Raw genomic sequence first — 22,360 nt, 5'->3', positions numbered from 1 at the left:
GACTCATGCGAGGTACCTGGTCGCGTAAAGCCGGCATCTTAACCATTCGCACCTTCCGACTTGTGGGCAGAGATACAGCAGGAACCATACAATGTTGAAGAGTGGAAGACCAGCCAGCCGACATCAACTCATTGACAACCCACTACCTTACCTCAGTTCCACCCACCCTTCCCTCCAAACCCACCACTCTCCTCACTCTTCCCACCCCCACCAACCCCACCTCCCCTCCCACTCCTCTTCGACTGCGCCGCCTCATGCTTCCTCAACTCCTCCGGCACACGGGAAAGCTCACTCTTCCCCATCATCTGCTTCAAATCAAACAAAACATCCTGATCCTCCTGCCCCAAGAACGTAATCGCCGTCCCCGTCTTCCCCGCCCTGCCCGTCCGCCCAATCCGATGCGTATAACTCTCAATATTCGTCGCCATATTGAAATTCACCACCAGACTCACATCCGGGACATCGATACCACGACCCGCCAGATCAGTAGCGACGAGGACATTGGTGCTGCCGGAGCGGAGGGATGCCAAGGCTGCTTCACGCTGTTCTTGCGTTTTGCTGCCGTGGAGCGTGACGGAGGAGTAGCCCATGCGTTGGATGTCGCGGGCCACGGCGTCGCAGTTGCGTTTGATGTTCACGAAGACGATGATGGGCGGGGCAAAATTGCCACTATTCAGGATCTCGGCCAGGCGCTTCTTCCGCTTGTCCTCGCCGCCGACGAATTCGGCGCGTTGTTCTACCGTCTCGACCGCTTCGCCTACGTTGCCGATGGTGACGATCGCCGGCCGACGCAGATACTTCCTTGCGATTCGCTCCACGGCACTGGGCATAGTAGCCGTATACATCATCGTCTGCCTATACCTATCCTTCCCTCCAAAAGCCCTGCGACTCCCCATCGCCAGCGCATCCTCCGCCTCATCCGTGTCCGGTTTCTCGTTTGAAGCAGGCAGAGCGTCGAGAATCTTATTCACCGGCTCCTCGAACCCCAAGTCGATCATCCGGTCCGCTTCGTCCATGATGATGTAGCAGCATTGACTTAGCACCAGTACGCGTCGCTCGATACAGTCGATTAGACGACCCGGGGTGGCGATGATGATTTCGGCGCCGTCGCGCATGTTGTAGGATTGTTCGGCTATGGAGTGGCCACCTACAAGGGAGACACATTTGAATCCCAGAGGCGTGGCGAACTTCTTAGCTTCCAGCTCGATTTGTTGCGCTAATTCGCGGGTGGGGGCAAGGATAATGGCGTACGGCCCATCATTCTTCGTGTACTCATTCAGCGGAGGGAGCTCAGTAATATAGACGAGCAAAGGCAGCAAGAAAGCAGCCGTCTTACCCGAACCGGTGACAGCAACACCGATCAAATCCCGGCTCTGCAGCGCAATCGGTATAGCTGCTTGCTGCACAGCCGAAGGTTCTTTATAGCCCACCGCATCCACGATATCCATCAATCGTCTTGGCAACCCACTCTCCTCCCAATTGCGCATGGGATTCGGGATCCCGCCTCCTTTGGTGGCGATGTTGAAGTCCTCCTTGAAGATACGCCAGTCGCGCTCCCGCATCTGATCGAGTCGCTTATCAGACCAGTGTTTATCGATGCCGTTCCTGCCGCCCTCCTCTCGTCTTCTTCGCTCCATCTCCAGTATCTCCGCCGCACGCTGCCGGCCGGCCTCCGGATCCCGCTCCTCGATAGCTTTAGCATATTGTCGGGCCACAGCCAGATCCTCATCATCCGCAAACCCACCTAGCTTACCACGGCCAAAGAAATTCGTTTCTGTCCTCGTCGCGTACAGAGGATTATAGTCAATACTCGTATCCTCCTCGGTATTCCACTCGAAATTGAATTTCTTCTCCGTCGTCCGCTTTCGTTTCTTCTTGGCGGAGAACGTGCTCGTGTTCGTGTCGGCGCCCATGTAGCGGTTTCGAGTCATCTCGGCCACGACATCGTCTTCCGATGCTTTCTTGCCTCGTGACTGTGGCCCATCGACTATAGCGACGGCCTTGGGTGGAGGTGGAGGCGCCATATCGTAGCCTTTATTTGGCAGTGAATGGCGCATCGCTGCTGGTCCGGACGGAACATGGCCATTAGTTCTCTCCGATCTCGGTCCTGTCGGTGGTGGGCCACGAGGAGGATGCCCGTTGGTAGATCCGTTGGCATGGTCCTTCGCATTCCCATGCATCTTGGCCGGACCCTCCCTCTGCTGACTAGCCTCATACTCCTTCTGTCGCTTCTCCAATGCAATCCGCTCTCGCTCCTTCTTACTTAAGAACTTCGGCTTCGCAGCCGCTTCATCCTGAGCTTTCTTCTTCGCGAGCAGTTGCTCTATGCTCAAGGGCTGTGCTTTAGGTTCAAGCTTACGCTTTTTCACTACCGATTCGCTTGGGGGTGGAGGGGGCGCTATACCTGAGCTCGGTGGAGGTGGTGGCACATCACTTGATGGTGGAGGTGGGGGAGGCGGCGCATCGCTGTTTGGAGGGGGTGGAGGAGGCACTTCTAACGATGATAGAGGAGGCGGCGGTAGTATGATGAAGTCGTTCATTGTCTGTCGTACGTCTAAATGACTAGAAGGACAATTGGAACCCTTGCTACTTTTGCAAGACGGTCCACGCTCCACACGAAAGCCACGAACGAAGCTCTTTGGCATGTGCTCTGCATGACTCGCTAGCGCAGATCTTGCCGCAGGTCGACGACAATACAGCAGTCAACCGAGCATCCACGGTGATATACAGCACCTTACTGTCTTCACGAGCGGAGGACTCCAACCCTCACCAGATCATCATGTGGTATCGTAAACGCTACCAAGTATACCAGGCAAGACGTGGCATAAGTAGTCTCCCGACCAGCTTTTCGGGTAGATAAGATCTATATAATACAAGTCCGAGAACATCATCCTCGTAGCGAACGGTGGTGCGAACCAACGCAAGTGCAGCATCGTCAGGCTTCGAATCATTCGAACATGCGCGACGCTGCTCGAAATCGCTAACAGAATATGATACAAGAAGGGGCAGGGTAATCACTGCGGCTTGGCGTTCCAATCTTTCATTGTCCTTCCTTCTTCTACTTCTTCTTCTCTCTTTGTCGGTGATGGTAGTATCGTGTCGTTGTATGTTGTACGTGCATGTCGTAGTCGGTACACCGACCGATCTCTTAGGCCGCCCGAGCTTGTTGAGCAAACCATGGGTCGAGCTCTAGTGGCGGTAGTCGTAGTGGCAAATCTTCATGGTATATCGTTGGATGTGTCGGCTGCGCTGCATGATTCGCAGGGTTGCCCGCGAGTCAATAACCACGCTGCATGTCGCTGCTATAACTCGCCGCCTGGCTGGCCGACACCTGGCCCTTCAACGCCACAACCTCATCCTGCAGGTTCCGAATCCGCAACTCGTACTCCTCCTGCATCTTCCCCATCCTTTGCTCTAATCCCCTCACATAAGCCCAGATATCGCCATCGTGGCCCATGATGTCCCGAGTACTGCTTCCCGACGACCGCCCATGACTAGACAAGCTCCCAGGATTCGACCCTTGACCTCCCCCATGAGCCACACCCACATTGTGAGGCGGGAGCTGCTGATGATGGAGAGAGCTCGGACCAGGTAAAGCGGCCGAGGACCGTGCTTGTGGCTGACCGGTGGGGAGAGGTGGCAGTACAGGTCCGGGTAAAGAATGCTGAATCGGAGGCGGTGCAAGAGGCTGAGGAGGAGTGGCTCGACCGCTACCTCGTCCAAAATGCTGCTGCTGGAATTGCGTGGTCAGACTCGGACTCCTATTGCGGTTCTGCGCGCCCATTGCTGCGTCTACGCTTAAGCGGTGCTGGTCTGGTGGTTGGCCCGGTGAGAGAGGTTTTGGTGATTCGGTCATCATGACTGGCTGCGCGAAGGGCATGCCTTGAGAGGTCGCTGGGTACGGTGGATAGTACGAGGAAGAGGCGCCCATGGAACCTGCTGCAGGACTGGGGTGGCCTGACATCTCGCGTGGCGATGTCGCCGTGCTCGAACCGGGATGTATGACCTGCGGCGGGCCCATACTGCTCACACTCGAGCCATGAGGCCGGTTTTGCATTTGCGGTGGTGGATATGTGCTGGAGTGTTGTCGGTAAACTTGTCTGTTCGAGTCCTGTGGCGTTTCCAGCTGCGTCCGCTTTCGGCTAGGCTCGCTCACGCGCCTGCCATGCGCTGCGTCATCGCCATCCTCGTCGTCGTCGTCGCCAGTGTACTCCACTCCATCCATGCCTTCGTTTGCGCCGTCAAAGTCGTCGTCGCCGCCGAAACTAGATCTCCGCCCTGCGCAGCCGCCTGGTCCTTTGTTGTGTCGAGCCAAGGCGTCGCCACGTGCAAACCTTCTCCCACATTTGTCGCAGGTATGTGGCCGCTCGCCTGTATGTAATTTGGTGTGACGTTTCAGATCATGCAGTCTGCGGAAGCGCGACTGGCAGGTTTGGCAGACATATGGCTTCTCTTGGCTGTGCGTTAGCAGATGGCTCTTCAGGTTGTGATGTCGTGTAAAGTCGGTCGAGCAATAAGGGCACTTGTGCCGTTTGTTGGATGAAGGTGATTTCGGACTTCCTTGGATGCCCGGATAGCTCATACCTCGCGAGGGACCAGCTTCGTGGTTGTCTGACGGCTGTGGTGGCGGGCCGGGGTACGAGAACGCTTTGTTGCCGTCGTCACCTGCTACTGCGAGGTGGCCGTTGCTAAGGTAGCTCCCACCTTCGGACATTTGCGCTGGCTCGTCCACGTACTGCACACTTGAAGACCCGTTGTTCGCAGTTGCCGTCATGGCAGACGTGGAGCCGCTTGTGTCAATCGTGCCAGCCGTGCCAAAGCTGCCCAGGCTGCCCATGCTGACTGGACTGACTTGTAACGAATCGTCCTGCGTAATCTGTGGTATGTGGATCTTCTCGGCTGCTTTCCGAAGCGGCTCGGATAGCTTGTTCGGCGCCGGCGCATCTGCTGGCGTGCTGACACCGGCTCCGCCCATCAGTGAATGCATGGCTTCTACCGCTGGGTTGGGGCTAGTCTGCCTCGAATCTGGCGAGGATCGTTGTTGCCGGCGTCTTTTCAGATCTGCCATGGCAGCCTGGCCAGTGAGGGCGATAGGCGTAGAGCGAGGCGAGAGGCCAGCCTTGTCGGACCGCGAAAGAAAACCTGTACCAGACGCCGACGACTTCTGCGAATGAGGTCGCAATAGGTTTGGGTTTTCGGCGCTCAAATGGCCGCTTGCTATGTTTGACGCGCCCGCGAGAGAGGTGGGTGTATGAGGGTGGGCGTCGAGGGGTGGAAAGGGTTCGGCGGGCGGTGTGGTCGCTCGAGTTGTGGCTGCCATGTGCTTGGTATTGCTCTACGAAACTCTCGTCATGGCAGTTGGAGATGTGTATTCTGCGCAGTGCTATTAGCACCTTGCATGAAAAGCATACTGCTCGTCCCAGGGTAGGGTCAAGCATCTCGCGCATGCTCAAGCCGCGTGGCGACTTACAGGTTCTTGCGCGTGGCTAGTTAATTGTTTCAGAAGCGAGCGTGGGTCGAGGCAGCATCGCACTGAGGAGCTGTATGTACGTCTAACCCCAAGCGTTGGGTGGCAAATGGTCGCAAGAGTCCGTATCGCACAATCTGATTCGTATACCACGCCGTCTGATCTGTGTACTGGCGCCGATGGTCACAGTAAAAGACGAAAGAGAGACGGCCGCAGAGCGCAAAGGTGGCAGGCTGGTGCGTTAGAGCGTCTCACTTCAGCTATCCGTCTGGGGCTGTGTCGAAAGAGGCGTTTTATCGCCGATGGGACAGCGGGGATTGAGGCTGACGGGAAGCCTTGGCACTTGTAATCGTACGGTAGAGTTTGGCACGATTGCCTTCGTGGTAATCGCGTTCGGTACGTCGCCGAGCAGTTCTACCGAATAATGATTGGGAGGTGTATCGGCAAAGAGGTTGGACGGTAAGTTGAACAGCAACGCGGACGTGGATGGCGCAGATATCCAATCCCGCAGATGACGCAGCCTCTCGCAGCGTGGCTGGAAAATGCTCGCCCTTGGCACGCGCCTCGAGCCCTCTGATCAGCAACCGTTTCTGAGATGCAGAGACCCTGCCGCATGCGCCCGCTAGCAGCAGATCGAGCTATACGACACCATCTACCGTCCATGCTTTGGCGTCTTCCCTACTCCCGAACTTGGCCATACTACTGTGGCAACCTGCAGGCTATACAAGGCACAAAGGGTTTGGCCACAGGGTTTGGCCACACCAAGGCTAACGAAGCAAGCTTTCGAAGCCTCAACCTGGCGGGAAAGCGACAACGAGACGAAACATCCATGAATGTCTCAGTATAGCGGGCCTAGCCGCTGCATAAAATCCGCGACATGGCCGAGGTTGGGCCTTGTCTTCAGCTGCAGGGCAACAAAGGTCGGCAGCTCGAAGAAACGATCTTCAAAGTGCTTCCTCCAGTGCGGATGAGACTTTACTTCGCTCTTGTGGCGCTCAAGATCGACCTAAATCCTAATTCTCCGACACACTTTCTCGATTCAACAGGCACGTGCATACGTAACTGTAGTATTGCTCTAGCTTGATCAATGTACCAGCAAAGTCCTCTACGGCGACTGCGCTCGATTGTGAAGCTTGAGAGTAGTGAAATGTCGCTCGTGTCTGTCTTCCCTGGTGCTTCCGCTCGGGATACGCCACCTCAGACAAGACGAGACGGCAGACGATGATCGACCTCACATGCCGTCACTCGAGAGGAATTGCCGCCGCGAGAGTTTTGTGATGGGCATGACGTATATTGTATATCGCTCCATGAGCAGACAGTCAATAGCCTATCTTGCTTTTTGTTGATCTCTTTCACCCTTTATCATGTCATCACGAGGATCGCGAAATGAGAAACTGCAGAGTGGAGAGGTCCATATCCACGTGGTCTGTAGAACTCCATCCCATGTGTGGCAGGGAGAACAGTGACAAGGATGGCTTGTCTTTCACGATAGATTACGACTTCAATTTTCCTCACACATGCTCTATGAATGGCTTTGTTGGACAAGGGACTTCGGACCGTGTAGTTGCCATGCAGCGAACAGTGGCTATGACCCGATATCTGGGGAGACAAGCACGCAAGATGAATTTAAACGTCGTTCCAGCTCTTGCCGTCCTACAGCTCGGCTCGACGAACATCCGTTCGACACCGCCACGTCGACAGCCAACGAATTCAAAGCCGGAAGGCGAAGGAAAATTCCGGACTTCCTGCGTCAAGGGTTAGAACAGAGATCCAACCACTGCCACGTTCACCCGATGTCTACAAACCAATATCGTATTCAGTTTTCTGCGCGTAATCTATGGACACGTCGTGGTCTTTGTGGATGATCGGGCCTCCTACCACGGTTTGGAACATGCCGGCCGCTACATTCCTAAATGCAATCTGCACCGCCCTGATCTCTCCGCCCTTGGCTGCTCTGCGCGGCTCACACTTCGACCGTGTCTCCACCCTCAAGCACAAGCTGTAGCACGGAATATACCTTAACAAGGGTCCCACACGAGCTGTGCACTGGGAAGGAACAAGTGGTAGCAAAACACGAACACAACAAGCTGTCGCCGTAGTGCCTGCAGACGCGTTGCACTTGATACTCTGCTCATCCGCTCTACCCGCCTCCCAAAAACGGTGCATCCGCCTTCTCGTGCTCAATGGGTAACTCTGTTAAGCCTTCCTGCGTCCATCACGAGGCACAGAATGTTCAATCCCAACCACGACCCCTCTCCACGGAATTGCGGCGATCGGTCCAGTCCTCGTACTCAGAGCAGTCACACACCCAGCCAGGACGAACGGAGGCCTTATGAGGGCGCACCAGAATCTCGGTGCCGTTGAAGACGCCACACTGACGAGACAGGAATTAGCACGATCGACAACAGATGAACGTCAAGTCTTCAAGCAGGCACATACCATATCTAATGTCTGGCCGGTCCAGCTCATCGAGTTGCTCTGGAAAACTTCGCCGTGGACTTCGTACTGCAGCGAGCCGAACTTGCTGCCGGTCTTGTGGCTGTACATTTCATCCAGATCGGCCATATCGATGTAGCGGTCTGCTTCAAAGTGATTGACCTTGTCCATCGCATCACGGATCGTGAACGAGAAGTTGATTGACGAGAGAGGTTTGGGCTTGACCAAGATCAGTTCGCCGTCGGAGAAGTGCTGTCGCAGCTGTTAGCCCATTGACACCGTTGAGCATCCCGAGGTTGCGCATACTTGATCAAGACTCCCCTGCGGCCATTCGGTGGCGATCTTGTCATCCTCCACACCGTTTAGGGTGTAGAAGAAATCGAGCTTACGTGTGTCACGACCAGTACGCTGCGAATATAGTTGAATGAGGTCCTGGAAAGTGCTAGAGCCGTCAACCGGAATAACTACTTCGTTGCGCATCGAGTCACGGAAGGTGATGGAGACTCTAGTCGCTTCACCAGTGAGAATACCGCCAACCTTTTCTACGTTGATGGTGGTGCCGTTGCGGATGCCCAGCTGAAGTTCCATGTCAGTCAATAATGATTGGCAGAATAGGATATCACTTACCCAGAGCAAATTCGCACTGTACTGGCCTTTCCCGATCACTTCACCGCTTTCAGCCATGGTGAATACCAGGTCGTCTGCTTCGGACCCGGTCCACCAAGAGTATTCGTGGATGAGGTCGCGAAAGCAACTATATGTCTCAACAACGAAGCTGTGGCGACCATCGTCTGACTCGATGGTGACAGTGATGCTTGCCGACGTGCTGTACACGGGATGCGAATCAGACACCGACGGACCCCAGCCTCCGCATGGCGAGACTGGGGAGGGGGGCGTAGTGATAGGTGAAGACGTGTCCCAGCCATTGTATACCGGGCTCTGAAGGCGCGATCGCGGCTTTGGCGGGCCGAAGGAAGGAGACCGGGAGCGACTCGAGTTCACCGTACGCCTGGCGTCGCCGAACACAGACTCGACATCGAATGAAGCAGCTGAAGCCTTCGATGGATGTGCCGTCTTTGCCTTGACCATATAGGGCAGCTCCTCGACAGCCTTAATGACGGCGGCGGCAATGTTGTGGATGACCTTGGATGAGGAACTGGGATTTACCGCAAGCTTTTGCAGTGCCTGGGTGATGCCTTCGTTCTCCTGAATGGCCTCAAGGGTGTCGAAGGGGATCTGGATGTTGATGGAGGCAGCCATTGTGGGTGGCACTTCTGTCTCTGTGTATCGAAGTGTAAGTTGTGTTTGGATTGGTGTATGGAAAGGAAGGGGTGTTGAAGGAGGTTGGGAAAAGTATGTTGTTGGCCAAAAAAGGGCCTGAGCTGGAAAGTAAATAGATTCGACGGCGCTGTCATATGCCAATGCAGCGTCCAAACGATTGAGGAAGTGACGAAGGTGGGACTCAAGTGAAGGAGAAGCTTAACGAGGTGATGGACCTTTCATGATGGAGCAGCAGCCTGTGGTCTCGTGCTTCACTTTCACGACTTCAACCGCACACAGGGGCACAAAGTAGCGCCATGAGGGCAGTGAGGGAGTTTCTAGCGATACCGTCAGTAGCATTCGTTGAATTTCAAGGAACAGATCTCTCACCTTGAGTATTACCCTTTCTGCTGGTCAGTCAAATTCTCCCCTCTGTGTCTTTGTGAAGCTGTCATGCACCTGTCCTGAATATGCTACGTCAATTAGTGAACAGATGGATGATTGAAGGAACGAGAGCAGTATCGGTAAAGGTTTTTCTTAGTCTGCTGGTAGCTAAACGCAGCTATGCTCATTACCCAGACCAATGTCGAGTACATCTCGACTCTCATCGCCAGAACGCCGTGCTTCAAGAACGCTCCCAAATCCATATGATCCTCCACGCCTTTAGCGCCGGGCTATGAGACGCTGCCAACGCAAACAAAGTGGTATCCTCTTCGTGACTCGTCAAAAACTCCCTATTGCCAGCCGATATGGCATGGGAGTGTTATGTCGTCAAGCGTGCCGCCGTTGTGAATCGAAAGTGCTCGAAACGCTCATACTTCAAGAGCAAGGTGCATTGATCGTGCCTAGGCGTCCTTCAGTGCTGGGTCGATATTTGCTTCATCGGCAGCACCGCTGCCCGTTTTCCTCTCCGCCTCAGGAATGACTGTCCTGATTTCCGCAGTTCCCTCACTATCCGTCCCTTCCTCCTTGATCGTCGGCTCATACTCCTCAAGTCCTTTTAGTGTACCTTCGTGCTCAACTTTTCTTCTCTTCCATAGATTGCCGTCTGGGATGGCCTCCAATGGCGTCCGGCAGTATGTCACCGTCCTGGTGACTACTTGCTTCACAGTAACTTTCCCGGGCTTTCCAGTCGTCTCAACATCGACGTCACGGGACGAGAACGATGCGCTCCATGGCGCAGCGCTGAGTGGAGTTGATGTGTAGGGTGTGCCGACTGATCGGGCGGAGGGCATGCCTGCTGATGGCAAGCCTGTAGAGTATGGTGATTGCGGGATCGTTAGCTTTCGCGGTGTCCGTGCTGATCGTAGTGCTGGCTTCGCAAATGGCGAGGGTGGGATGGTAACGCGAGGTGACTCTGGTCGTTGTCGTCGAGTGCCAGTAGCACTGGGAACAGAGGAGGCGATGCTTTGTGTCGAGGATGAAGTAGCAGTAGAAGTGTTCGAGTCATACGATGTATTGCGAGACAAAGCGGGTTGCGAGGTTGGGGGGCTGATCGATGGCTTCTCGGTTGCTGTCTCGGAGGCTTTGTCGGACCATCTATCGGTCTTGTCGCCGTGGAAGCTGAAGCGAGCACTTGTGCTCGTTGGTGCCGGGCTCATCAGAGCAGGGGACATGTTCTTCAGGAAGTCCAAGTACGCAGAAGGTGGAGTGATAGGCGTCTTTAATTCGTCATTTCTTTGCTTGAGGAAGCTGGGCGATCCGGCAAGTGGGCTACGCATTTCAGATGGTAGACCACCAGACCTGGGCGTTTGCAGCGAAGAAGATCCAGTGCTAGGTCGTACATCGAAGCCGGCAGCAGCCATAGTGGCGGTAGCAGTAGCAGATGCCATCGTTGCGTATCGTCGTTTGAGAGATGAACGAGTGACCGAGTGATCAAACGAATGAATCGGCAACGACGACACCCAAGTCCTGCGGGCTCTGGTAAGCAACGCCGGTGAAGAGAAAGCAAGAGAAGAGGACGTGATCGAGATGGGCAAGGCTTAAGGTAATGGGGTGTGCAGCCATGCATGCAGGCATGCAGGCATGGCAAGGCCAGAGGAGCTTACCTGATGTTGCCAACAGCAGGCTTCGGCGTCTCACAGCACAGTCCTGCTGCTGCTGCTTGAGCTGGCCCGCGACGATACATGCAACAGCGCTTGCGTCGCAGAATGTACGCGCCGACCAGATTTAGGACAGTGAGCCGCCGCAGCGAAATGCTGCGTTTGCAGCGCTGCAGGTGAGCGGTCGAAGTCGTCCAATTGACGTCGAGACGGAGAGGCCTGGGTTGACGCTAACGGATTGCCGGGATGCGCGATAGGCCAAATGCTGGAGCGGCGCTTAAATCCCTGTCAGCTCTGCACGAGCTTTTCGAATCCTTTGATTGGCAGGATGTTGCTTTGAGCAGATCCAAATCACGGCAGAGCTGATGATGGGTGTTGAAGAAAAGAGCTGTTGCTGTTGTGCCGTAAAATTGCGTCGTTAGCACTCCCGTTGGTGTGATGTTGTCGTGCCTCGAACGAAACGTGGATGATGATCACAATTGCAGATCAGCAGCGACCCGAAGCCTCGGATGTGGTGTAGGTTTGGAGTAGAAGCTTTCTGGAAGAGTGATAGAAGACACCACTGCATGTCACCTGGACGCCAATCTATATATGCTCTTCACACGAGCAAGCAAGCGCTGGGGAGTAAACGCTCACAGCAGTGGATACGTTGCAAAGGCGACAGTGCTGTCCTCCTCACTGGCAGCAACGTCGACCATGTCGAGCATTGCAGTCTTACGAACGTTGGAAGCAGAGACTGTAGGCGCGCGTCATGCTTCCTCGATACAGATAGGCGAGACGCCTGCCCGAAATAACAAGACCGAGGTGTCGCGCTCTGATGTGGGCATACCTGCGTACAACCATGTGCCGCATCCGTCGTCAAGCTATTCGAGCAGTAGTTTTACTCAGATCCTGGTAGTGGCAGCCGCTGAGTACAACAATATCTCTACTGCCGCTTTTATGTACATCGTACAGCCGCGCGCCCGGTGTCTTTTGTGAGCGCGTCCAGGGTTTGGCCAGTCGTGCTGCAAGGAGACGTCTTGTTCTCGAAGCATTGCTTCATCACTCCGAGTCCTCAGTTGGTGATAGTGCTGCAAATCCCCATGTGTGCGCTTACGATTGCGCAGGCCTCTACCTTCTGTCTGCTTCGGCTCTCTGAGAGGCCATCTACCTGATGCGATGGCTGCTTCTATCTGAGCATCTGCTTCGACCCGCAATCGTTTCTCAGCGCTCTGGTACTCGGTCGAGTACGACTCGTTTACGTGCGTCAAGTCATTGTCCGCTAGCTCCGTGTGTGGTCCTTCGAGCTTGAGTCGTAGAATCGTCTTTCGCCACTGCCGATACTTCTCGTCGCCCCCACTACCACCATCTGCGGTAGCGAGCTTGCACCACAAAGCATACCAATCCATACGATGTGTTGCGAATTCATCCGTTTCCCAAACCCAGGGCATATCATTCAACACTTGATCCTTGAAATAGTGTTGTGGGAGCTGGCTGAACGCCCTCGAAGCAAGAAGAAGATTTGCAAGGTCGCGGCGGTCCAGATGTCCAATGATAATATCATTTAGCTCGACCGGCAGCTCTCCGAAAACATCGTCTCTACTCCCAACCCTCGGCTCGAAGATGGTATGAGTCGTGGTACCGTCGGGTAGTTGGCAGGATACAATAAGCTCAATTAACCCATCGACGTCAATCGGGTTGCTGGCTAAATACTCCGTTCCTGGCTCACAGTAGTACCATTGATCGACAACAATACTAAGATCTGGTGACTCTGGGAAGTCCTCAAATCTGTTCTCGTAAGCCCCGTGTGTCTGTGCATATCATCAGCATGAACATTAATTTTGTAACACGGTCGGCGCTGACCTCTCTAAGCATCCACAGACCATCGATGTTGATGCATCCGAAGCGCTGTAGACTTGCTTGCTTGAACATGTCGAAGCACCCCGGATGCATAGGGAGCGCGAGGCGGTCGTCATATGACTTTGCTCCAATTAGCCGCTGGAGAGACTCGTCGTTCTTATGCTCGCCTTACGTCCTCCTTACGGTTGTTGCCAACCATCGTCTCAGATAGCCCATGTCTAGCTGGTGTCAATCCTTCTACGTCGAAGTCGTCTACAGCACGCGAGGTGACGCCGGTGACGAAGCAATATTTTGAGAGGGTCTCGTATGGCTTGTCGTCTGTTTCTGGGCTCCAACCTTCATGCTTCGGAGCCAGACAAATGCACCTAAGCCGGTCCTGAATGTTCTCAGCGGGCTTGTTTCGTGCACGATGTGCACTCGGCTAGTACATAGTTGCATCTCCTTTGTGGTGACACGCCAGCCTGAGTAGCCAAGAGTGTATGTGCAATGAGGTCCGGCAAGATGCTCTGGCTCAGCCTCAGCATCGTGGGGAACCCGAGTCTTGTCAGTGCAACCCTCTGCCTCACAGGGTTCAATCGTGTCTTCCTGCGTCACGTAGTCGTAGTGATAGCTCTGCCAGCCGGCCTCTTCAGGTTCATCTGCGACTTGTGAGATAACGAAGGTCGTAGTTCAACACACCATGCTTCCTGATACGAGCAATATTGAATGGTATGCCACATATTTGGCAGACTTGCTCAGCATATCCCATTATGAGAGAACGACTCAATGTCTGGATGAAGTGAAGTGGATTGGATGAAGTCAGGTGGGTATAATATTACCTTTATACTTCTCTGGTCAGGCAGCAGGACGCCTCCACGAAAGTTCAACTTGTCCTATCGCCAAAGGATTGCTCTCCTAGTCATGATGCTGGGCTATGGGAGTATTACCAAATGTCGTCTGGTTGTGTGCCGTGAAACGCGGTACATCTCCCGAGGACGTGATGATGGACCTGTATCAGCGTCGGATCTCGAGGCGAAGCTCGATGGGCCCCACTTTTGGCCGATTCGGGTTAGCGCATCAACACGAAAGCGACGCGTCGCGCGACTCTCAGTGATCTTCGTCTCGTCCAGAAAGTACCCATACCAGCCGTTACATTGACGTTGACCTGCGCAGGATTCAGAGCGTAGCACTCGATACGAGATATTCGGCCCACCACTCCTGAGATATCCAAGAACTCCGAACAGCCGCAATGGCGCTCCTGACGCACAAAGCGCTTGCAAACTACGAGGAGCAGCAAGGTATAATTCAGAACAAACACGGTTGAGCATACCACTGATAGAGTATAGCTGCCTTCGAGGACTTCTTGCGCAACTTCAAGTCTTCCACCGCAGAGACAGAAGATGCTCTCGACGATTTGCGGCTGGACGGCGACAGCGATGAGTACGACTTCATGGACGCCGACGATGCGGCGCGAGAACAGCGACGTGGGACACGATCGAAGACAAAGTACATGAACGTGCTGCAAGATGTAGCTGAACGGACAAAGTCGCAGGTGCTGATAGATCTGGACGACCTGGAGCAATACGAGAGGACGTTGGACGAGGATACTGCCCTGTCTATGAACCTTGTGCATTCTGTCGAGAAGAACGCACATCACTACATTGAGATCTTCTCCCGCGCCGTCGACAAAGTCATGCCTGCGCCTACAAAGGAGCCGAACTTCAAGGACGACGTGATAGATATAATCATGACCCAGCGATCGAAGCGCAACGACAATGTGCGGCAGCAGCAGGAGAACAACATTGACGGAGCAATACCCGAATCGATCTTCCCTCCCGAGCTTACTCGACGATACACACTCAATTTCAAACCGATCACCCCTTCTGGCTCAAGTAGCGACAAAGGCAACAAAGCACTGGCAGTACGACAAGTGCGAGGCGAGCATCTTGGTCAGCTAATCACAGTGCGAGGTATCACGACTAGAGTGTCAGACGTGAAGCCTGCGGTACTGGTCAATGCGTACTCTTGCGACCGCTGTGGCCATGAGATCTTCCAGCCTGTCACCGCAAAGCAGTTCACACCACTGGTGGAGTGTCAGTCAGAAGACTGCGTGAAGAATGGCGCCAAAGGACAGCTCTTCTTATCAACACGTGCGTCGAAGTTCTTGCCATTTCAGGAAGTCAAGATCCAGGAGATGGCAGATCAGGTACCCGTTGGCCACATTCCACGACAGCTCACGATACATTGTCACGGCGCTCTTGCCAGACAGATCAATCCTGGCGATGTCGTGGATATCGCTGGCATTTTCTTACCCACGCCATACACTGGCTTCAAGGCGATTAAGGCTGGCCTGCTTACGGACACATACCTCGAGGCGCAGTATGTCAACCAGCACAAGAAGGCTTATGACAATATGGTGCTTGCACCAACCACGATCCGACGGATGACCGAGCTCGAACAGTCAGGCCAGCTATACGAATACCTCAGCAGATCAATCGCGCCAGAAATCTTTGGCCATCTGGATGTGAAAAAAGCACTACTTCTTCAGCTCATTGGCGGTGTTACGAAGGAGATGGGTGATGGCATGCGCATTCGTGGCGATATCAACGTCTGTCTTATGGGTGATCCTGGTGTGGCTAAATCTCAATTACTGAAGTACATCACGAAAGTCGCGCCTCGTGGAGTGTACACTACCGGACGAGGTAGCAGTGGTGTTGGTCTTACAGCTGCTGTGATGCGCGACCCTGTTACAGATGAGATGGTGCTCGAAGGCGGTGCGCTTGTGCTTGCAGACAACGGTACTTGCTGCATCGATGAATTCGACAAGATGGACGATTCGGACAGGACTGCCATCCATGAAGTCATGGAGCAGCAGACTATTTCGATATCGAAAGCCGGCATAACCACGACGTTGAACGCTCGAACAGCGATTCTTGCTGCTGCTAATCCTCTATACGGTCGATACAACCCGCGCATCTCCCCTGTGGAAAATATCAATCTGCCTGCGGCCTTGCTTAGTAGATTCGATATCCTCTTCCTGATCCTCGACACGCCTTCACGAGATGCGGACGAAGAACTTGCTCGGCACGTGACATTTGTGCACATCAACAACAAACATCCTGAGCCACAAGGTGGTGGGCTGATCTTCACGCCAAACGAAGTTCGACAGTGGGTGGCCCGCGCGCGATCCTTTCGCCCTGTCGTCTCAAAGCAAGTCTCCGACTATCTTGTTGGTGCTTACGTACGCCTACGCCAACAACAGAAGCGAGATGAAGCCGGCAAGAAGACATTCACGCACACTTCTCCACGTACTCTGCTCGGTATTTTGCGTGTCTCCCAAGCTCTAGCACGTCTGCGATTCGCAGAAGAGGTCATCACAGATGATGTGGATGAAGCTCTCCGACTAATCGAGGTGAGCAAAGCAAGTCTGTACGAGGACCAACGGGATCGCAGAGGCGATCAGTCTGCCAGCTCGAAGATCTACAACCTCATCCGCGGCATGCGTGATAGTGGTGCGGCGGCCACGGGCGAAGGTCGCGGCGAGATGGATATGCGGAGAGTACGTGAACGAGTACTGGCGAAGGGTTTCACTGTGCAGCAATTAGAGAGCTGCTTGGAGGAGTATGCTGATCTGGATGTAAGTTTTGCCGTGGCATCCAACGTCCTTGAGAAACACCATTTGTTGACACCGAAGTCTAGATCTGGCAAACGGCTGCTGAGGGTACGAGGCTGGTCTTTATTGAGACTGGGGATGAGGATGCGGATATGGGTGACGAGGACTTTTGATGATTGCGGATGGATGATTTGGTGTACCGAGCCAGCACGGCATCGACGAAGCGCAATTTCTTTGTGACTGGGCTCTTGTTCAGCATTATCCATGGCGTAAATGATTCCTCCATCGTCTTGAATCTCAGTTCTGAACTATGGAACACCCTGATCTCGATTCATGATGCTTTACTCGTCTCGAACCATGACGCTGATCTCATTCATCGGACATGACCTTACGCCATGGGTCTAAATATGGTTTAGCTTGCTCGGCACGGCTTTGCCCGCTCGGGGTCGCCTTTCCAGATCCTCCATCTACCTAACAATCACGAAACCATGTCCATACCAGGAAAAAGGTCATGGCTTCCGATCGACGACACTTTTCGGAGAGGGCATCGCGGTGCTCTTGCTGACGAGATCCTAACACAGATGGACCTGATGCTTTCGGCCGATTCCTCATGCTCATGGTTTGTGGCACTAGACAGGGCTGTGCAAGCCAGCTGAGCGTATCTGCCTCATGACTCCACGGCGACAGAAAGACGGACCTGACAGACTACTCTCCGATCGGCGGGCGAGCCAATGATGTACTGGTCATGGCGCAATTGCAATGACAGTACCGTTAGCTCAAAGGAGGTGCGGCCTCACTCGAGGCTGAACTTGGCTTCGACGTGCCAACACGTGGTACTTTGGTTCCTCCGACCGCTACCAGGCCTGCCACTAGCCACTAGAATGAGGCTGTGATGATCTCCCATGTTCTTAGGAGTGCATGGTGCTGGTCTGACGTCTTAGAACGCTTCCCAGATCACCAAGCTAGGACCAGATGTTCTCGTGGCTGCCGGCATTATCGACTCCAGCCCGGCCGGTGCGGCCGACGCACGGAATACACTCGAAGACGATGCCGACCTTCGTCTCTACGACATCTCAAATGTCCTCCATGAGTCTGAATTAAGGATGCCTTATTCCTCACGCATCGCGGACTACGAGCATGGCCCTGCATTAGCTCTCTACTTCAACCATCACTCATAACAGTGCGCTCAGCCTGCTATTGGTCGGTACCTGTATTTCATTTGCACGCGAGGATCACCTACGATCGTGTTCAAGGCCTGTCCGAACACCTTCTCCTTGTGACAGAAGTCGGCCGCGGCCTCCCACACGATGCCGCGCTGACTGAAGAATGTAGAGGTAGTCTACAGAGCTGTAGGTTCATCTCTCACTATATCTGTTGTTATTGGCTTCTGCTTCAGCCTCCTGTTCAGCGGTGTTAGGCTTTACCGTTGAGCAACCACTCACTGTCTCTATCGACGACCAAGCCTCAATCAGGGTTCCACCAGAATTGGAAAGAGGTATCGCTGCTACGACTCACCGCAAAGGCTGTTAATTCGTGCTGCTTGTCATCTATTCTGGACCTGATCTTTGGGGGGGCCATATGTTGGAGTCTCTGATCCTGTAACCGCGTTCTCGTCCTTTGCACGGCCAACACTACAAGAGGACCGGGCTGGAGGGACTCGACCTTCGACCCTCGACCGTGCCATGCCCCGACAGCATTTGCGATCCTTGTCGGCGAAGCCTCATCATGTCACAAGCAGACTCGAACTCTTCGGGTTCGGCCAGTATTCCGGACGACGATTGGAGCGCTATAAAGGATCCGAAGGAGCGACGACGAGTACAGAGCCGAATTGCGCAACGGAAGTTTCGTAGGTGATTGACTGAAGATGCGATGATATGCGCTAACACGTGTCCAGGCGAAAAAGTCCGATGGCAGAAAGAGGAGACGGACAGGGTTCGAGAGAATGAAGAGAAGGCCGGTGGTGCGTATTGCGCCCCTGAGGCAGAAGATCTCGGGTCTGGCGAGCTATCGGGTCTACCCTGGGGTGGTGTCTCCCTTCGACATGTGCTTGTGACTGGCAAAGCCAAGGAGCAAAGCTCAAGAGAAACGTCGCTCTACGCCGAGTCGTCGAAGGCAGGAGGAAGCTCGAGGTAAGCTGGTGGGTTACAACGGGCAGCGAAATCGGGGAGGATAGTACAACAACTGATCATGCGCAGACTCGGACTACGCCTTCTCGATCGCTACGCGAGAGGCAGTCCGGCATGGACAGCTTGGAGAGGCGGCACGGTAGCTTTTGCACCATACCGGCCGCCATGACTGTGGAAACTATCGTTTTTCGCTTCGTTGATTGTCCTCGCATGGCCGCAGGCGGCCTGCGAACAGCCAGGGACACTTTTCATCCATACATTTGTACTCTGGGAGGCTCAGCTTAGGCATCGTTGCAGGCAGACGTACAATTTTTGGTCTCCAACGGTCTCCGCTTCTGTACGCCGCACCCAGCTCCGCCGTTGTCGATTGTGTTATGTCGCCAAGTCTACTGTCAGTCCATAGTTGCACAGATCTTCGTTTACCCGATGAGGAAAATCCAACTTGGTGATGCGCCTCATTTGTTGGTCTTTAGTCAATTTCAGCCAATCAGAATGGCCTAAATTCAGGCTGCACAGCCTCCCGTGTGCGGCTTTGTACTAACCTTCACGACTTCACTTCTCGCAGACCACAACTTCATCTCCAACCGACATGCACAACGCCGCCCGTATCACATCCACCATACGATCGCACTCATACCAGGCTAGAATTTGCGACCATGACGGTATCTCGAGGCTTGCGCCACAATGTGATTGGGCATTGTCACCTCACGAACTCTTTTTACATTTCGAGCCCGGTACTGCTAGTGTCCACCGCGCCGGATCTTGATTAGCTTCGCAGCCCGCCCGCATCAGATGGAGGTCAGCTGGATGGCTCTCGGTTGTGAATGAAGATGGTCTTGCTGGGCCATGCAAAGCCGTTGCACTATGCTGCAACTCCATTTCGACGGCAGTGTTATATGCGCATCGCCATGACGCTGCAGGATCACCGAGCCGCATCAGGGATCACCACGATGCCTTGCAGTACAGCACGATCCTCTGTGATGCCCCACGACATGTCTGCGCTATCTGCGCCTGCCGAGCTATGTGGCGTCAGAGGTACTTCAAACCCTCCTTCATGACAGTTTTTCGGTATGGTGCCGAGCGGCCCAAACGACCGACCCACCTTAAGGACCAACACGACGCCGCCTCCATGCCTCGAGTCAGGAGGTGTGCAAGCAGTCTCAAGGACTGCCGTCAACCACTCGATCTTTTCAGCTTGTGGCCTAAGTGACCTTGAGCGGGTCTTTCCCGGATCGCCGTCAGGTCGCGATCGCAGTTTTCGCTCCTTATCCCTGCTGATTGTATAGCTCTGTAGATGATGTTGCTTTCCCTCAACGATTTGAAGGTGGGTTTGCATTATCGTTTCATCCAGTCTGCCGGTGACTCCGAGGGCTTCGAAGGCTGCCTCTCATCTGCCTTGAGTTTAGCAGTCATAAGTCAATATGAAGGTGACTTGCAAGCCAACGTTGTGTGTGGCAAAGCAGAGTATACAAATTGCGCAGACTCGACCCGTAGGATTTGGCTTCACTTCTTCAACTTACCTTTGTCGCTCTGGTCATTGGCTGGAGGATAGGTAAGCTCATATGTCAAGATACAGCACACCCGATTTAGACAAGCTCAGGCTTCGCGACTCTGACTCCGGTATGCCGGCCACCACACGGGCTATGCGCCGGACGAGCAGAAACTTACAAGCCTCTCATGCAGCATCTTCAAGGCCCGCCATGGCAAGCTCCTCCCGAGCACGTTCGAGTCGACAAGCTGCTGAACGGTCGCGGGCTGCAGTGTCGGCCAGTACACGCCAGGGCGCCGATGACGATGATTCCGACGATGGCGGGGGCGATGGCGATGACGATGAGGAAGACAGTTCTGATGAAGAAGTCGACCGAAGACCCGGAATCCTGCAGACGGTGGCCGTGTTCCACCCGGAGCATCTGACACCGGACGAAATCATCTCCAATGGTAATGCAAGGACCAGCGGCCACGAACTCATACACCGATTAGCAGATGTACTTTCACAACTGGTCCGTACCGACGATGACCTTCGCATCTTACAACAGGCCATACCTGTAGCAGGCCAGCTGTGGTCAGCACAGCTGGTCTCAAACATGGACAGACGGTTCTATGCAATCGAAAATGGTCTCCGACAGAACATTAACAATTTGCGGGAAGGTCAGGACGTCGTACGTACCATCGGCTTGCTTCGTGACCTGTTCAAAGCCCTGGACGGCATCCGAGCCAGGTACTTTGGAAGACTCTCGAACGTCAACCGTGGCACACTGGTCAGCCAGGTCGTTAGAATGCTGCTCTGGATGTTTGAGACCAACCGAGACTTGTATGCCAACACAGCCCGACCTGCGTCTGCAGGAGCGGCCATACATGGCGAACAGCGACTTTTGTCTTGCTTCCTATCTGCTCAAAGCCAGCCGCAAGTGATTTTTGGTGTCATCAATCGCTTCGACGGCCACTACCAACACGAGGCGCTAAGACTCCGGCAGCTCTTCCAAACGGTCGATCGGCACTTCAACACTGGACTGGAGGGCGATCCAGAGAATGTTCATCGGCAGAATCTGTGGCAGTTGCGACTCCAATTAGCGCGTTTGGCTGACAGTCAGTACTAGTTGCATCCCAATGATTTGTACATTGCTGACAATGTGATAGATGCTCGACCGTAGGCAGTACACGCGCTCAATACCGATCACTCTTGGACAATCTCATTCTGTAAATCTCTCCTTTGTGATCTGTTCCGAAATCAACTACTACGGGCCTTCCTTTGCAATCGGGATGGGCGTCTGCTTTATTCTCGCGCATGGGATTAGTGAGAGAGCTGATCTGGCGGCTGCCAACACCGGCATTATTATTTAGCACTTTCGATTCATCCACGTAATTATTGCCAAGCTTTCAGGCGAGCTCCACTGTACGCCCTCCTGAACAGCTATCATGATGGTACCTGACACAAAGCAGTGGTGGATAAGTGGTCACGAGCCTGATCGGCAGCAGCACAAGGACTAGCTCTTCGGTCCGTCTACGGTACGATAACATCATGCTCAATTGTGGTCGCCCCTGTACAGTACAAGCTTCTGTGGAGCGTGGGGTACAGTTGCAGATCACGGCGGATGCGTATTGATCCTGTTGACGACTTTGGAACGGTCTTAAGCGCTCTGATTCAGTGGTGACGGCTTGTTGCACGCAGAACCACGTGCAGTCTCCTGACCACGAGGAGCTCTTGACAAAGGAACAATGTCAATCGAGAGGGCTGATAAGTGACAGGGCCGAGTCTCCACGCCATTGGCTGATAGTGGGGTCAATCTTCCCCGCAATCCGCGTCTTAGCGGCATGACCTAAACCAAACAAAGAAGGGCTGGCCAGAGCTTGTGTCGTGCTCGTGTTTCGGGGGAGCATATAGTAATACATCTTCTTCTTCCCACAACCCCTTGGTCTCTTCCTGCTTACAATTGTACTGGACCTTGTCATTATACTACTCAGTTTCTGACCACAGCACTCAATCGCCGACTCGGGAGTCATACAGCTTACTGGTCCCCGGAACGAAGGCCGCATCACGCGATACTGTGACGTACACTGGGGTTTGGGCGGATACACACGGGATATACTTAATCAGGAG

At 54.0% G+C, this 22,360-nt stretch overlaps 7 protein-coding genes across 7 annotated transcripts; 3 read left to right on the top strand and 4 right to left on the bottom strand.

The window, feature by feature from the left end:
* Positions 1–152: 152 nt before the first annotated feature.
* PRP28 (mRNA splicing protein prp28) lies at positions 153–2,540 on the bottom strand (the record flags this gene model as incomplete). Its single annotated transcript, XM_064836750.1, has 1 exon — positions 153–2,540. The coding sequence occupies one exon, from the start codon at positions 2,538–2,540 to the stop codon at positions 153–155; it is 2,388 nt and encodes a 795-aa protein (XP_064695383.1).
* Positions 2,541–3,277: 737 nt separating this feature from the next.
* LTS14_004047 (uncharacterized protein) lies at positions 3,278–5,335 on the bottom strand (the record flags this gene model as incomplete). The annotated part of the gene is made up of 1 exon (XM_064836749.1): positions 3,278–5,335. A coding segment is annotated over one exon (2,058 nt), but the record flags the coding sequence as incomplete, so codon positions are not given.
* Positions 5,336–7,700: 2,365 nt separating this feature from the next.
* LTS14_004046 (uncharacterized protein) lies at positions 7,701–9,163 on the bottom strand (the record flags this gene model as incomplete). Its single annotated transcript, XM_064836748.1, has 4 exons — positions 7,701–7,841; positions 7,907–8,155; positions 8,210–8,479; positions 8,531–9,163. The coding sequence occupies 4 exons, from the start codon at positions 9,161–9,163 to the stop codon at positions 7,701–7,703; spliced, it is 1,293 nt and encodes a 430-aa protein (XP_064695381.1).
* An 845-nt stretch (positions 9,164–10,008) lies between these two features.
* LTS14_004045 (uncharacterized protein) lies at positions 10,009–10,995 on the bottom strand (the record flags this gene model as incomplete). Its single annotated transcript, XM_064836747.1, has 1 exon — positions 10,009–10,995. One exon carries the CDS (start codon positions 10,993–10,995, stop codon positions 10,009–10,011), a length of 987 nt encoding a protein of 328 aa, XP_064695380.1.
* Positions 10,996–14,272: 3,277 nt separating this feature from the next.
* On the top strand, positions 14,273–16,809 carry mcm7 (DNA replication licensing factor MCM7; the record flags this gene model as incomplete). Its single annotated transcript, XM_064836746.1, has 3 exons — positions 14,273–14,321; positions 14,370–16,660; positions 16,723–16,809. 3 exons carry the CDS (start codon positions 14,273–14,275, stop codon positions 16,807–16,809), a joined length of 2,427 nt encoding a protein of 808 aa, XP_064695379.1.
* A 1,552-nt stretch (positions 16,810–18,361) lies between these two features.
* On the top strand, positions 18,362–18,769 carry LTS14_004043 (uncharacterized protein; the record flags this gene model as incomplete). The annotated part of the gene is made up of 2 exons (XM_064836745.1): positions 18,362–18,482; positions 18,531–18,769. 2 exons carry the CDS (start codon positions 18,362–18,364, stop codon positions 18,767–18,769), a joined length of 360 nt encoding a protein of 119 aa, XP_064695378.1.
* A 1,414-nt stretch (positions 18,770–20,183) lies between these two features.
* Positions 20,184–21,359, top strand: LTS14_004042 (uncharacterized protein; the record flags this gene model as incomplete). Its single annotated transcript, XM_064836744.1, has 2 exons — positions 20,184–20,314; positions 20,339–21,359. The coding sequence occupies 2 exons, from the start codon at positions 20,184–20,186 to the stop codon at positions 21,357–21,359; spliced, it is 1,152 nt and encodes a 383-aa protein (XP_064695377.1).
* Positions 21,360–22,360: the final 1,001 nt, after the last annotated feature.

Source organism: Recurvomyces mirabilis (assembly GCF_035927965.1).
Source record: "Recurvomyces mirabilis strain CCFEE 5264 chromosome Unknown scaffold_9, whole genome shotgun sequence".
Taxonomy (NCBI): domain Eukaryota; kingdom Fungi; phylum Ascomycota; class Dothideomycetes; order Mycosphaerellales; family Teratosphaeriaceae; genus Recurvomyces; species Recurvomyces mirabilis.
This window is presented reverse-complemented; position numbering and strand designations above follow the sequence as displayed.